General features: G+C 37.3%; 1 protein-coding gene across 14 annotated transcripts in view; it reads right to left on the bottom strand.

Moving 5' to 3' along the window:
• Positions 1–302: 302 nt before the first annotated feature.
• Positions 303–16,951, bottom strand: part of TOPBP1 (DNA topoisomerase II binding protein 1) — a 46,319-nt gene continuing 29,670 nt past the window's right edge. For 8 of the 14 annotated variants that reach the window (XM_036431426.2, XM_036431433.2, XM_036431427.2 and 5 more), the window contains 13 exons: positions 16,336–16,459; positions 15,054–15,200; positions 14,837–14,939; positions 12,744–12,936; positions 10,004–10,224; positions 9,114–9,277; positions 8,773–8,881; positions 5,550–5,713; positions 4,314–4,451; positions 3,197–3,274; positions 3,014–3,106; positions 2,684–2,845; positions 303–1,012 (listed from right to left, as the gene is read on the bottom strand). In XM_036431426.2, the coding sequence (XP_036287319.1) occupies positions 869–1,012; positions 2,684–2,845; positions 3,014–3,106; positions 3,197–3,274; positions 4,314–4,451; positions 5,550–5,713; positions 8,773–8,881; positions 9,114–9,277; positions 10,004–10,224; positions 12,744–12,936; positions 14,837–14,939; positions 15,054–15,200; positions 16,336–16,459 (1,840 nt within the window). In that variant the 3' untranslated portion in view covers positions 303–868. Of the gene's footprint in view, positions 1,013–2,683; positions 2,846–3,013; positions 3,107–3,196; positions 3,275–4,313; positions 4,511–5,549; positions 5,714–8,041; positions 8,046–8,772; positions 8,882–9,113; positions 9,278–10,003; positions 10,225–12,743; positions 12,937–14,836; positions 14,940–15,053; positions 15,201–16,335; positions 16,460–16,951 lie in introns of those variants that run through there. The other 6 variants (XM_036431429.2, XM_036431434.2, XM_036431437.2 and 3 more) reach the window with 4 other exon arrangements.

Here is a 16,951-nt window from a genome sequence, read left to right as displayed (position 1 = left end):
AAATTATTGGTCTTGGTTAAGAACTGAGACCCCACCGTCTGCCTTTCAAAGAAAGCAATTAACAGTTACATAAACACTATGCTCCTGATTCCTTAAACAAAATGAGACAGCATTTTATCTGGAAGTCTGTGGTAATGCATGCAGTATTTGGTAATAAAGGCTAATACAATTTCGTGATTCTATTTTTTTAACCCAATAGACTATTGTAAACAGCTTCAGATATCTGCCTAGCAATTAGCTTTTTAAGCAGTTTTACAAATTACAAATCTGTTACTGCTTCAAGAGAATGAATGCCAAAATACTTCTTTTAAAAAATGTATGACTTTTATTCTTTATTGTCTTTATTTTCTAAGTTTGACATCCGAACTTAGCAAACATCATGGAGATTTGTACAAACATACATATACATATATACACACACATTTTGAGTTTAAAGCCCTCATTAAACCTTGTGCTCAGGCTCCTGTTAAAAAGAGGTAAAATGGTGAGAATTTAAAAATCAGGAAAACATGAATAAATCCCAATGAACTTCCTTGTTATCAATTAAAGCAGACAGTTTAAGCAAAATCCATCACCTTGCTAATAAAACTCCCACTAAGCTACAGCCTCCGGTATTGACAAGAAAACACATAAAAAGCCCCCTTTTTGTTTTAGTGACCAGCTGGCTGAGGGGTTGTGTGTTGTTACTTCAGGAACAGTTAATATTCCACTGATTGAAATTTCAAGTGTTAAAAACTGACTTCAAGCTGGGTCATCCATCCTTCCACGCCGAGCGAGCTCTTCACGAATCACCACAGAACGTTCAGGCTCTGAACGAGGCTCGGAATGAAATGCGCTGCTGTGGTTTGGAAATGAAGAGCAGGTGCCGTCAGTTCACTCGGGGCCGTTTGGTGTTATTCTTCTCTGGAGGCGCTTTTCTCTTTTGTGATAATCCAGACCCTAGTTCCCTATAATTCTGAAGGAAAGCAACAGCTTCTGGGAGACAGTAATTTTCTACTGGAGGAGGGGTTTCCTGAAAGGGGGAAAACAATACATTATTCATTTTTTAAAAAAAATTTCAAACTGTTATACAATCAGGTAATAGGTTCCTTTACTCTGCTTTTTGACTACAGAAATTTTATACATTTCCCTTCACATATTCATGTCTAAATTCTTACAAAGAAAACATGTTTATTTCAAGGTTTGCTGTTTATCATGCGTCACATTTAGTGAACAGTCATTGTATATCAGAAAGATGAGCTAATAGCTCAGACCTAAATAAATAGATTAAATATAAAAATAGGGGAAATTTGGAAAAATACAGTTAATAGTTATCAAGTGTGAGACAGTATGCTTAGTGTAATTTTTGAAAAGTTTTTTACTGAATTTTTACTTGAGCTTTACAATAGATACCCGAGGTATTTTTTGTTCCTCATTTTACAGATAAAATAAAAAGGTTCAGTAACAGTCAACATTACATAATTACCCAGCTGGCAAAGCCAAAATTCCGTGTTCCAAAATAAAGTATATACACTTAGCAGCTGATAGACCAATTGATGTTTCTTTTCAGATTTAACCCATTAGAATAAGACTATTAGTGTCCCCCAAAAATGAATACATACTAATTTATAACAGACTGTCATAACAGCACAACATATTCCTCCAGAAATCTAGTGCCTGGCGTATTTTACAACCTTGAGAGGCAGGGACATAGCCAAAAGTCAGACAGTGATCACCCCCGGGGTAAGGAAGGAGGTGCATGGGAAAGGCCTATGGGAATAGCAACACTCTATTTCTTTACCAAGAACCTAGATGACATTTTGCTATTCTTTAACAAGTACATGTTTTATGTGAGAATGCATACATAAACACTATGCCCAGCACAATACAGGCAATTAATAATGATCAGTTCTTGCCCTGGCCAAGTGGTTAGTGTTGGGGTGTGTGAGAGGCAAGCAGTGAATGCATCTCTCTCCTTCTTTTCTAAAGATAAATAGAAAAAATATCCTCGGGTAAGGATAAAAAAATTAATAATTATTGGTTTTTGTCTTAGGGGGCAGTTGTATTCCTAAAATGACCAGGGATGAGATTCAGTGCTTTATGAAAAAGGCATCATGTTTGTTTTGGGCACTCTTGTTTAAACCCAGAACAAGCATAAGCAGCATAAGTTACATGGCAGGCTGCGTCCTGGCTCCCCCCTTTCCCTATGCCATTCTGTTTGAAATCCTTGATAGTAAAGACATTCGTGACCGTGTCACACTTGCTGATGGCATTCTGGTGCCAGGAAGATGTTTCTCTGCCCGTTCAAACCATACAAACACGGGCCCCTCACTCCACGAGTGCAGGGAGCCCTACATGTAAGCAAATGCTTGACGTTAGCATCTAACATAGGTGTTTACTACATATCAATGCAAATGGTCAAGAAAACTAAAGGAGGACCCTAGGGTAAATGTTTCTCCTTGGACTCTTGAAATCAATTTCCTCTTTCTTTGTATTCCCACATCTAGAAGAGCACTTTTATACTTAGCTCATACTTAAATTCCAAGCGACATGTTTACAAAAAGAATGAAATTGAAAGGGGTTAAATAGAAAACAACAGGAGTCTGACATGTATTAACAAGGAGCGGAGGTTGGTGGTGTGCAAACTTTTCTAAGCATAGAAGCAGATGGCTGGTAACGAGGTCAAGGACTGAGGCTTACAAACCTGCATGAGGTAATCGGCAATGTATTCTGTTTTCAAGCAGTACATGTACTGGGCAGCAGCTTCTGCTATATTAAGTCCTGAGTCATCTGGTTTCAGTTTATTAAAGTCAGAAAAGAGATGTGTGGCTTCTTTAAATAAAGGCACAGAATGACCAGGTAGCACCTAAAGAAAAAGAAGCACCACAGCTATGAGTGTCCCAAAATAATTAAACTGTATGTCTGTACTTAGGGATTACCATCTCACAAAGCACAGGAATTAGGATCCGATCATAGCGACTTTACTTAGAAAGTAATGCATGTAAAACACCCAGTGAACTGGTTCAATACAAACCTTTGCTCCTCCAGACTGAAGCAGCCGTCTGAATCCGGCTTCTCGGTTCTGATCAGCAACATGTAAGATAACTTTCCACCCGCTAAATGCCCCCTACAAACATAAAACATTGTGTGAAATTAATTGGAAAGTAAATGCAGATAATATTTCATTTAGTTTTATGTCAACAAATAACCTTATAACCTTTATTCTGCCACAGTGCTGTCTCAGAATCCTCTGAAACACAGCCATGTCTGGCACACAGTAAACCACCAATAAATACTTGAATGAAGGAAAATGATTTAATAGGTAAGGTTAAAACAAAGCAACTTGTGTTTTTTTAAAAAAATATTTTCTAGTATTTTTTCTTATAATTAATCAAGGTAAAGCCTAAAGCACAGCTTCTTAGATTAGATGAAGACTCCAAATATATTTCTCTTGAAAATATTTACAAATAGGGCACACACAGTGGAATTACTCCAAAAGAAAGGGAGTCAAAGCTAACAAGGATGTGGAGAAGCAGAGAACTCAGAACAGAAAAAGATTATTACTCAGGGTTTAACCTTTTAAGCCATGGACCTCTTTTAATCTGGTAAAACTATAGACCGTCTCTAAGTAATTTGTGGGTTTTTTTTGTTTTTTTTTTTCAAATAGCAAATATCCAAAGTACAGAGGATTACATAGCAAATAATTTTATTAAAAATTACCTAATTATTAAATTATTTTAAAAATTGTGACATAATAGGTGTGTGCTTCTAACCTAATGTATTACAATGAAAGTGGTGAGTTGAATAACTACCTATAATTTTAAAGTAGTGAACATAAACACTTCAGGATACTTACATTATAATGCAAAGCAAAGCTATCGGACTTCTCTTAGGGCAGGATCACAGGTATTGTTACTAGTGTTGTGATTTGCTGCCCAGACTTATAACTACAGGAAATGCTTTTAATTAGAGGTTAGTAAAAACAAGGATGTATTGTTCCCCCATCTAGAGTGAATAGCCTTCTGAATTTAACTTCTTTGGGGAACTCTGTGGACGCCAAGTTAAGAAGCCCTGAAGCTAGTTGCTGAAAGGATTCTTTGGAATACGTATGGGTCACATTTTACATGTAAACTATTTTTAAAAGTGCTATCAACATTTTATATATATAAAATATAAAATGCCCAAACTATATCAAATGATAAAAGATAAATAGAATTATTATTTTTATCAAGCACTAGAATTATTATTTTATCAAGCACATTCTCTTAAACAATCTGGAGCAGTCATGACATTGAATGCCCTTTATACTACCTACATATCTGAGTATGTAATACCTCAACAACGCCCGACTCTTGACTCTGCTGGATCTTTTTCCTCCACCTCATCGCTGCAAGTGCTAGTTTGCGCTGCTGGGCACTGATTCCAGTCAAAACATCAAGGATGGAACTACTTCCCCACTCATAGTCTTCTTCCTAGAGAATTAGTCCAGCAAACCTTTTGAGTTCCCACAATTATGTCCTCAAGGAGTTCAGTCTAGCAAGAGTTTAAAACTATACATTCAATTGTTACATAGAGAATATGAACTAGAAATAAAATATTGTATACATTTCTCAGAAACACAGATAACCATAGCAATTGGTAATAGATTCCTGGGTTTTACCCACTGTAAGATGAACTTCACAGAAGGACAGACTCAGAGGATGTAGGTACTAACAGCTTCGTTACCTGTCTAAGAAGTGATTCCTAAGAGATTTGATTAAAAATTTCAAAACTACTAGTATGACAGCAACAATTGTGATGGTCAGATAGGAACCAAAATATTTCATATTTAACTGGCTAGCAGTAAAGCTTACAGTGAGATCATCTTAATATTTTCAAGTGTTATTTCAATTAAAAAAAAAAAACAAAGTAAATCAGCCCTAGCTGGTTTGGCTCAGTGGATAGAGCGTCGGCTTGCGGACTTAAGGGTCCCAGGTTTGATTCTGGTCAAGGGCATGTACCTTGGCTGCGGGCACATCCTCAGTGGGGGGTGTACAGGAGGCAGCTGATCGATATTTATTTTTAAAAATATATATATTGTATTTTATTGATTTTTTACAGAGAGGATAGAGAGTTAGAAACATCGATGAGAGAATCATCCATCAGCCGCCTCTTGCACACACACACACACACACACACACACACCCCCACCCCGGGATGTGCCCACAACCGAGGTATACACCCTTGACTGGAATCGAACCTGGGACCTTTCAGTCCGCAGGTCGACGCTCTTTCCACTGAGCCAAACCAGTTTCGGCTGATCCGATGATTCTCTCTCATCGATGTTTCTAACTATCCTTCTCCCTTTCTCTCTGTAAAAAAATAATATATATATTTAAAAAAAAAGTTAATCAAATTGACATAGCTAGCAATCTATAATTCTAAATTTTGAGGGCTTTGTTAATGTGGACCTTTTTGGTCATATTTGGTTATTTCAATGACACAAGTGGTCTGTGTATGTTTTGCAATCAATTAAGATATTCACTTTTAAAGAACAAATTAAGATATTCTCTGTAAATTTGAATACACACCGCCACAAAACGCCCAGCCGTCCTGCAGGCTTCCAGGTAGGAGCGATGAAGAACCCACTTCCCAGCCGCCACTGAGGCTAAATACTTCTCATTTCGAAGCGGATGTCCCACAATAATATGGGTGCAGCTGGGATCGAAGGACTGCTTCTCTATTACCAGTCCACCTGAAGGAGAAAAATTGGGAGATTTTCTTATTTAGCCACAATGCCATTATCAGACCTAAAATAATTAACTAATTCTTTGCTCAACTTTTAGATTGGCACTTGTTTAGTACAATTAAGATATTTAAAAAGAAAAACAAAATACAAAAGAAGGGCCATATACTGCAGTTAGCTGCTAAATTTCTTAGGTATTCAATTACCTTACCAATTTTAAGCACTGAATATAGATAACCAAAGAGACAGTCAAAAAGGGACACCTGCAGAATAAAAGCAGAAAAAACACTTTCTGTGAGTGGAAATAAGGTCAGTTGACCATAGAGAAGCTTGGGAGGAAAATACACAGGCTGAGTAAAGAGACAAAGCAGAAGGCAGGGCTGAAATCTCTTCTCGGGTACAAATGGGTGAAGCCTGACTCTGAGAGACAAAAGGAGACATAAATCTAAGCTCCTGCAAAGCAGGGTGTTGACTCATACTTTAGAGCTTACTAGTGTACTGGTTAATAATGGTGGATTTTGTAATCAAAGAAAACACGACAATTTCAAGAGAAACATGGAAACATCAAAAGTGCTTTTTTAAAGTAATGTCAATTGCTAGCTACACTTCCCCCATCTTTCAGGTAATTTGTGGATACTGTCCCAATAGAACTTTTCTTGAGACCATTCAGAGATCAAATTTTCCACTTCTTCGTATACTTTGAAGTGCTGCTCAGAAAGTACGTTTGCCATCGATCAGAATAGTGGTAATCTGAAGGAGCAAGGTCTGGTGAATATGGCTGGTGGGTTAATACTTCCAGGCAAGATCTTTTAAAGTGTCTTTAACTGGTTTTGAAGTGTGTGATGGTGTGTTACCATGAAGCAAAATTACTTTGCCATGTCTCCTGGCATATTCTGGTTGTTTTATGATCAAAGCATGGTTCAAATTGATTATTTGTTGTCGGTAGCAATCACTATTAACGGTTTCACCTGGTTTTAGGAGCTCATAATACACCACACCTTCCTGATCCCACCAAATGCAGAGCACGGTCTTTCCGAAGTGATTTGGTCTTGCAGTCGATGTTGATGGTTGACCTGGATCAACCCGTGATTTTGAGCCCTTGGGATTCTCAAAATATATCCACTTGTCCTTACCAGTCATAATTCAATGCAAAAAGACTTTTGTGCCGTTGAAGCAACATTTTACTGATGACTTTTCGGTTTTCTATTTGACTTTCGTTCAGTTGATGTGGCACCCATTTTCCTTCCTTTAAAATCTTTCCCATTTTTTGTAAACGATTGGAAATTGTTTGCTGAGCAACATTTAATCTTTCTGTAAGTTCTTTTTGAGTTTGACACGTATTTTGTAATTGTTCATCTTCAAACTTTTGGTTGACCTGGACATTAAAATCGTCACTTTTAAAGCGTTTAACCCAGTGTTCACAAGTATCTTGAGATAGAGCATGTTCACCATAAGCTTCCCAAGTTCACCATAAGCTTCCCAAAGTATATAACTTTTTCTTCAAAAAAAATGAATTAAAACTTCCCGCAAATGTTTTTTTTTTTGCACAAAATTTGAAATTTTTAAGCGTAAGAATGTTAAAACACCTTCAGCAAATTTGACATATGAAGTTTTGAAGCTAGCTGTCAACATAACAAAAGCATACATATCAAATTGCATATGTATCAACATATGTGTAACTCCATCTACTGAAAAAATCTGCATTATTAACTGATAAACTTAGTAGCTTGACTACTGGCTGGGTGAAGATGCAGCCAGGACTTTGTAAGACTTAACTTTTATTCATTTATTTATTTATTTATTTTTTATCTCAATCTTTATTGTTCATATTATTACAAAGGTTCCTCGTTTCTTCCCCATTCCACCAGGTTCCCACCCCACCCTCCGCCCCCTCCCCACCCCCCATTGTCCTCGTCCATAGGTGCACAGTTTAACTTTTGAACTCTGCTTTGGAGATGACTAACAGCAGCAGCAATACTTTTTAAGGACTTACTATGCCAGACAATGTTGAAAGTAGTCAAGATTGTTAGCTCATTTAGTCCTCATAAGTTTATGCCAGACAATGTTGAAAGTAGTCAAGATTGTTAGCTCATTTAGTCCTCATAAGTTTAAGCAGTAACTATTATCTACAATTTATATATGGGGACACAGAGTAACTCACCCAGGATCAGAAGTGCTAATAAGGTAGAAATTCCATATTAATATCATATCGATATCTAACTAGACAATCTAATAGACTGATTTGTGTCTATCAGTTCACCAGTGTTCACTCATGAAGTGAAGGGCCTCTGCATTCTCTATCAGAAACCCTATAGCCACAGACTCCCAATTTCAGCACAATCTATACCCAGATGCCCCCGTGCTGTCCTCTTCCAGACAATTTCCTAACTGCTGCTACTCTTGCCCAGAGCGTGCACAGATGGAACCATCTACAGGAGACACTGTGCTTTGCCCAGAGCTCACCAAACTGGAACGCTCATCAATTCTGACTTATTAGGCGACTGGGTCACAACATGTTCCACCTGAATAAAGTTTCCAAGAAAAGGCCTCTCAAGTGTACTCTTGTACACATGACAGAAATCTTTAAATAAACATACCATAGTTCTCCACGTCCTTAAAAGGACAGACAGCACTAAGTATGTGGCCAGATGACCAAGTTATCTGTCTGGGACGCTCAGCGCTGCCTGTAGAATGATGTCAGATGGAGAGCCTGACAGCTAGTGGAATTTAAATATTATAAAAGTAAAACCACATTCCAGTGAGTCAGTGTATAATTTCATTGATTTGGACCAGGCTTTCATCAATGAACAAAAAGCATCACAAAAAGATTCTTAAACCTTAAAAGTTGATTTCAACTTAAATCTTTAATCCTATGACCCAGTACCTTTAAAAGGTCTAATTCTGACTCAATGTATAATGTAAAAATGATACCTAGTGTTTCATTTGCATGGACAAATTAGCTATCTTTTTTGTCTCAATTTCTATACAGTGATAATATCATCCACATTTGCCTTCTAAATAACTGTTACTGAGTGGGATGTTTTTTTACTTAAGTAAAATACTTGTACCTAGTTTCTCGATCAGATGACAATAATCAATACGTTCTTGAGGATTCAGAGATGACAACTGGAATGTATACTGTTTTTTTAAGCCTTCACGAGTCTCCTCTATTGTTATCTGAAATGGAAGAGTTTTCTTTTAGACAAAGTAACATTTAAAAAGTTATTAGGTATATAGTTCTTTCACAGTAACATTTAGTCTTCTGGGGTTATCAAATATGAAAAATAATACAATGCAAAGAAATGCAGTTTTCAACATTGTTGAACTCTTGCTATGGATACCAATAAAATCTGAGCGCCACATACCATCACTACCCAACAGCATCACCACCAGGCTAAGGGCAACAAACCTTTTCTCTCGGGTGTGGAGCCACTGGTGGGTTGGCCAAGGGGAACGCAATGCTGGGGGCCTGAGGCGTCGGGATCAGGTGGCTGTCTTTTGTTGGGGTTTCCAGTTCAGAGCGGGGGTGTTTTGGAGCTTCAGTCACATGCACGTTTCCAGGATCACAGACAGCTAAGGGCAATAAAACGTTGCGGTGTGATATTACCCAAACATGACTAAGAACAATTCTGGGAAAGAGTCTCATCTGTCTTAGCCAAGATGAAATTAAACACAAATTCTGGAATGTAGAAACTACATGCAAAAGAAGTGGCCTATTGCTAGAGCTTATAAATCAATGAAATTACTTAGTATTAAAAGGGCAAATGGTGGTGTCATCTGTGGGTTTCTGCCAAGCTCTCACCAATAAAAAGTATCCCAAATTTGTAAAATACTGTAAAAGCAAGGTTTCACTTGGGAGAAAATCAGAAGCAGAGATAAATCTATATATCTAGTACAGAGAAATATCTAACATTCTGTTTAAGATAAAGAAAGCCCATGGAAGAAAACAATAGGGGGATTCAGAAAGAAACTCAGACAAATCCAAAGAACAAGTGCAGTATGTGCTGCAAAGCTATAAGACTTAAATGATCGGGAGAAAAAACAAATGCAAAGAAGACTAGAATAAAAGAAACAATAACAGTAAAAATAATGCCTAATCCTAAATTTAAAAGTAAAAATGTATTTTTCAATTTGCTGATAAATTAATTACAATTATTTTTCTGATTAAGTTTAAACTAAAATTAGAAATACCTGGTGTTTCATTTGCATGGACAATTCAGAGAATCACAATGTGCTTATCTGTTAATTTTCAAGAGCCAACATGTACTTAATACAAAGTAAACATCTCGTTCTCATTACCCTGTTCAGCAGTTTTCAAACATTGGAAAGGCTCCTGGAAAGGAGAATCCTCCAAATTTCTAATGTCAACCTGAGGTTCGGAGTACTGTGTGGGGCAAATTGGCCACTGCAAATTGCTGGCAAGCCTGGCCCTCTCCTCTCTGGCTGTAGGGTCATCCCAAATGATCTGTTCGTTCTGGGAGGGCTCTGTGTTGATATCAGGCACTGTTTGACGAGACTGCCTAAGGAATGAAAGTGACAATTTTAACAGACAGCCCTAACAAAATCCACGTTCATAAATTCCTTTAGTTAGACGGTACATTTGTGGGTCACCTTTATATGCCTATCTAGCACACAGTAAGCACTTGACACTATTTATTGAATAAATAAACTTCGGGAAAGATTTTCTTTTTAAAATGTTTCTCCCAGAAACTTACCTGTTTCAGTGAGAAAATTAAACACATATTTGACTGAATGTCAATATATTTGAAACTTCAAATATGAATGCTGCATTTAAAAATGGCAGTTTTTCCAGATTCATAGAAGCATTGAACAGACTGTTAAACCTCAGAGGAAAGGCAGGAGGAGGGATAAGAAATCAACCAAAGGACTTGAATGCATGCATATCAGCATAGCCAATGACACAAACAGTAGCGGGGCGAGGGCCTGTGCTGGGGGACAGGAGCGGGTGGGGAGAGGTCAATGGGAGAAAAAGGAGACATATGTAATACTTTCAACAATAAAGAACTTAAAAGAAAAAATGGCAGTTTTCTTAATGATATATTATAGACTTAGGGAAACTTGGTAATGTTTTAGAAAACTGGTTTATTTTGCTTACTGGTAGCTGTATTTTCCATTTTATTTATTTTTAATTTTAATTTTAATTTTTTAAAAATATATTTTTGATTTTTTACAGAGAGGAGAGAGGGATAGAGAACCAGAAACGTCAATGAGAGAAACATCGACCAGCTGCCTCTTTTGCACACCCCCTACTGGGGATGTGCCCTCAACCAATGTATATGCCCCTGACCGGAATCGAGCCCCGGACCCCTTCAGTCCGCAGACCGACGCTCTCCCACTGAGCCAAACCGGTTTCGGCTGTATTTTCCATTTTTATCACTTGAACTAACAACTGTAATTTCATGGGAAGCATATTGTAAATGCTGCCTTAGAAGGACCTTTTAGCTCTTGTAACCAAACCTCCCAGAGTCGCAGGCAGACCAGCATGCTCTATGGTATAACTGTAACAATTCCCCTGGAGAGTAAATAGAATTCCAACTCCTTTCTTCCAAGATATATACATCAAATCTTTCAACATATATATGTTATACAATATATAACCCAATTATATTATATACAATCAAATTATATATATATGCATATATATATGTGTGTGTGTGTGTGTGTGTGTATATATATATATATATATATATATATATATATATATATATATATAAAACATTAATTAAAAAAACCTGATACCACTAAGAGTTCACTTGTCTCAAAAACAAGGAGGATAGCCTTTTATTCTCAGGGTATTTACTCTAACTTGGCACAAGATTTAGGCTCTCTATAATAATAAAACATAACCTGAAGTATATTAATAAAAAGCCATAGTTAGAGAATTAGCCTCATGAAATATACATTTATAAGATGAATGCATAATTTAATTCAAGATACAGAGGATTTTCTATCAGGAAAAGGATGATGTAATGCTACTGAACACACCACACTAAGATGTGTAACACCTTTCCTAGAAGACAGATTTGTAAAGAATACAAACTGTATGTACTTTCAATAAGAAACAGCTGTTTAGATCATGCCCCACTATGAAGCACTGCTTGGTAAGAAACCAAACCTGTGTCTGTTTCCTGCCCCCAATCAAGAATTCCAGAACTGCCGAAACCGGTTTGGCTCAGTGGTAGAGCGTCGGTCTGCGGACTGAAAGGTCCCAGGTTCGATTCCGGTCAGGGGCATTGGTTGTGGGCACATCCCCGGCAGGGGGTGTGCAAGAGGCAGCTGGTCGATGTTTCTCTCTCATCGACGTTTCTAGCTCTCTCTCCCCCCCTTCCTGTCTGTAAAAAATCAATAAAATATATTAAAAAAAAGAATTCCAGAACTGCTTGGAACAAGGGAGGGAAGTCAGAAAAGCGAGGAAGGTGGTGTCTGAATATACAGGGGTGGGCAAAAGTAGGTTTACAGTTGTTGTATGGAAAATGACTCAATAATTAACAATACAGGCATAAAATCTGGCCCTGGCCAGTGTGGCACAGTGGCTGAGCATCGTCCCACACACCAAAGAGGTCTCCAGTTGGATTCCCAGTCAGGGCGCATGCCTGGGTTGTGGGCTCACTCCCCAGTAGGGGGCATGTGGGAAGCAGCTATCAATGGTTCTCTCTTATTGATGTTTCTTCCTCTCCCTTCCTCTAAATTAAAAAAAAAAAAAAGACCCCCCCCCCCCCCCAAATTCTGTGTTTCACGTACTCACAACTATAAACCTACTTTTGTGAACCCTGAAGGTAGTTTGGCCTAAATAAGGCCTAGAGGTATAGTATAGCCCGTTTAGTGGTCTTGATAGTAAAGTGGAAGGTTAGACTTAAGTAAAAGAAACAAAACAAATTACAAACAAAACAGCAAACAAAACAGCAAAACTAGGCCTAACTCGTGGAACTGAGTCAGTAGGTTCCTGCGTAAGCAGCCACCTTTCTCTCAAGTCACGCAGTCACTTTGCGCTGCCACCGGATGAGTGATGGGCACCTACCTCAGGGCCTCCAGGACTCGGCTTCGTCCACTGCGGGCGGAGCGAGCGCTGTCGGGGGTTGAAGAAGCACTGTTACCACCACTTCTGGAAAGGGAGGTCCTTTGCCCTTGGGGCTTCACTATTGATGTTGCAGACATTATCTCCTGAAGCTGCTTTTGGATATTCTCTCTCATCTCGAAGGTCTGTGTCAGTGCTTGAAACATACACAAATATACCTATCAAGGTGAGTTTCTTCCTTTTTTTTTTTTTTTTTTTAAATCACAGCTTACTCATATTAACTGTTTTGTCTAGATTTGGTTGAGTGACGTGGCATTTACTGAATATTACTTACAGGCTACAGTAAAGGACTAAGACTATGAATACTGCAGAATACAAGGCCTGTGCATGAAAGAATCAGGAAGCCCTTCGAAGACACTCCGCTAAGACTTGCAGTGATTCTCTCCTGTAGAGCGCCCTGCCTGCTTCTTACACGCTCTCATTTAGATACTACAGTCTGAGGTTCACAACAGTCATTTAGATACTACAATCTGAGGTGCACAACAGTCATTTATGTATGCGATTTTCCCCAACGGTCCTTGAAAACACACCACACTATAATATACATATTTATATGTGTATACGTGTGTGTCTATATATATATATATTTAGTGTGTGTGTCCATATATATATTTTATAGACTAAACACAAATAGGTACTAAATATTCTTTGAATGAAGAGAGTAAATAAGTCATAGAGAAAGCTCGGGTAGGGTAGAATGAGTATGGAAATAGAAAATAATCCATTAAAAAGGGGACACTTTTAGTGACTATTCATTGCGGCACACTTTGTAATAGCAAGAAATTAAAATATCCTAGATGCCCGTCAACAAGGGACTGGCTAAGTAAAACGGGACACTCATGGAATGAATACTATACACTGCTGCCAAAAATTACTGAAGGAGCTCCTTATGTACCGATAATACTCCACAAGCTAAACTGTTAAAAGATCAAAGAACAAAACAACATATATAATAGTCTACCATTTATGTTTTTTTTCCATTGATTTTTTTTTTTAGGGAGGGAGGTATATTGACTAGTTACCATATTTTTCGGACCATAAGACGCACTTTTTCCCCCCCAGAAGTGGGGGGAAAAAGTCCCTGCGTCTTATGGTCCAAATATAGCCTAATATAGCCTACACATATACTTTAAAAAAAGTTTTTTTACTTGCCCGGCTCTGTGTGGTCTCTGTGTGCTTGCCCGGCTCTAAAATGGTTCTAAATGCTGCTGTTTACTTTACAGGGTTGATTACATGTGTTTATGACTGTGATGTTGGCTTTTAATGCACATATGACTGTGATGTTGGCTTTTAATGCACATAAAATATTTTAGGACACTATTTGTTTCAGAATCTTTTTTTCTTCATTTCCCTTCTCTAAAAACTGGTGCATCTTATGGTCCGGTGCGTCTTATGGTCTGAAAAATACGGTACCTCCTGTATGCACCCCAACTGGAGCCAGGGATGAAGCCTGCAACTGAAGTACATGCCCTGGACCAGAATCAAACCCGAGACTCTTCAGTCCACAGGCAGACACTCTAACCACTGAGCCAAAATTTGTTTTTTGTGTTTTTTTTTAAGTAGGCCAGGAGAGAATATACATATTTATGATCATGTATGCACAAACCAGCCCTTGAAGGATACACAAAAAAACTAACACTGAAAAGTAGAAGCTCTTCATACCTCCTCCTGTACCTTTAAAACCATGTGGTTAGTTTGCTCACTGGTTAGAGCACTGGCTCACAGACCAAAGGGTCTCAAGTTCATAATATATGTTAAAGATATATAAATATTACATATAGTAGAATTTTCTGAATATCACTGAAAAGAACTGAACCAAAGGAAAACAATTTTAATCACCAACTCCACCTACCTTTAATAAAATAGGGCTATTTCACTTAAGCCACTTAAAATTTTGAATATTATTACTTGATGACTGGCATGGGACTTCAATTAATCCTCAAATATATGTTTTGTTTCTGTTTAGCACCACAGAAAGTATTTTTCCATTTGATGCAAAGAAATTATAAATTTTTTTATAATTTAAAATACTTTACCTCCTTTAGAGTCATTGCTTCTATTTCCATTTAATGTTGCTACATCTTTGTTACTAGTGGTCATATTATCTATATCATTTTCTTCTACAGGCAAATGTTCTGGCTGTTGAAGGAGAAAAATAACAGTTGCTCAAACCAAGCCATTGTAGGTTTCACAGCCATATGTGATTATATGCTCTGCTAAAGAGGGGGAAAAGGTACCGTCCACATTACCTACCTCACCATTCTTTGTTGTCCCATCAGCTGAGAGTAGTTGACTATTACAGAGTCTGTCACCTTGCACTGCACTGATATCCAAGCTCATTTTGGGATTATACGTGTGTGGATACAGAGATTCGGGAAGGTGCTTATTCTCCTGGGCGCACTGCAATAGAATGGTGAGCTTTAAGCAGGACTGAAAAAATCTTACAGAATAAATGATGTTAAGTTGGTAAGGATAATCAATACATAAGGTAATAGTAACAGGATAAAAATTCAAAAACAGCAAAATTAGGTTTGGTTGTTTTTTTTGTTAATGGAAAATAATATGGTTGGTGTTTTTGTTAATCCTCACCTGAGGATATTTTTTTTCTACTGAGTTTTTTTTTAGAGTGTGGAAGGGAGGGAGGATACAGGAACATCAATTTGAGAGAAACACATTGATTGGTTGCCTCCTGCACATACCCGGACCTTGGCTAGGGATGGAACTTGCAACCTAGGAACATACACTTGACTAGGAATCGAACTGATGACCCTTCAGTGTGCAGGCCAATGCTCTAACCACTGAACACACTAGCCAGAGATTGCTAAATTAGTTTTGAAAACTAGTAAATACTAAAAAACCCATTATACAAAGGACAATTAAACTCTCATTTAAAAAATTTTTAATTTTTAAATTGCAGTTTATATTCAATATTGACCTCACTTTTTAATGTATAAAAATTGTTGCCCTAACAGGTTTGGCTCAGTGGGTAGAGCATCAGCCTGTGGACTCAAGGGTCCCAGATTTGATTCCGGTTAAGAGCATGTACCTTGGTTGCAGGCACATACCCAGTAGCGAGTGTGCAGGAGGCAGTTGATTGATGTTTCTAACTCTCTATCCCTTCCCTTCCTCTCTGTAAAAAAATAAAATATATATTTTAAAAAAAAGTAATTGTCATGTTTACTAATGTATAAAATCTAATTCTATTTCTATGCTTTTGCCAAGGCATCAACCACATTCCAAGGAAATACCCAGAAAGAGAAAAGACAGTTGTATTAATACACATTAATTATCCTTAAATTATTATACTTTTTTTTCATATCATTTCTCTTTAGTAAAACTGAATCAGAGATTCAGAAATAATACCTATTAAATACTTAGCAATAAAGATCTTTAGTTTTTGATGCCAAAGAAATGAGATGTGCACTGTTAAATAAGGTAATCAAACTTCTTTACCTGCACTGAAATTGGTTAATGCCTTGAAATAGTGTTTATATACATTTTCAACAGACATGGGAGGATAAAAAGTATTGCTTACTTCTAAAAGCCAGTGCTCTGAAACAATGTGTATTCCTCTTTCTTTTACAGATTTATATTCTCGATTAGCATCATTCTGCCGCCCTTGATAGATGAAATGAGTCACTGTCTCATCAAAATTCCACCTGAAGCAACCAAGTACAAAAACCAAATAACTAAGAAATATCTACATTAGTTTAAGATGATCATTTTCTATGAATAGAATATTTTGACCTTCACAAAATTTCAAGAACTAGCATAAGCAAGAATATTAGATAGGCTCCACTTTTTTGGTCAAATTTTATACATATATTTCTAAGTATATATATACACAGAGATATTTGGAAGGATGTACTTTAGAATATCACTTTTTTCTTTATACTTTTCTGTTTCAACTTTCTTATAATGGATATAGCTTTATAGTAATAATAAAGGTATTTTCAAATCCAAGCATTCAATCTGTCTTCAGTTGCTGGCAGTCACTATTCATTATCCACTTGCTCTACACCCCATAAAACATCTTGTAGTTTACACATATTTCTATACAGTCAGTCCTCACAATCCAGAAACACTGGTCTTATATAGATTTTACAAATAGAACTAAAGGATATGGTTAAGTTACACGTTCAAGGATATCC

Source organism: Pipistrellus kuhlii, unplaced genomic scaffold (assembly GCF_014108245.1).
Source record: "Pipistrellus kuhlii isolate mPipKuh1 unplaced genomic scaffold, mPipKuh1.p scaffold_m20_p_11, whole genome shotgun sequence".
Lineage (NCBI taxonomy): Eukaryota > Metazoa > Chordata > Mammalia > Chiroptera > Vespertilionidae > Pipistrellus > Pipistrellus kuhlii.
The sequence above is the reverse complement of the archived record's forward strand: the minus strand, read 5'-3'. Positions and strand labels throughout refer to the sequence as shown.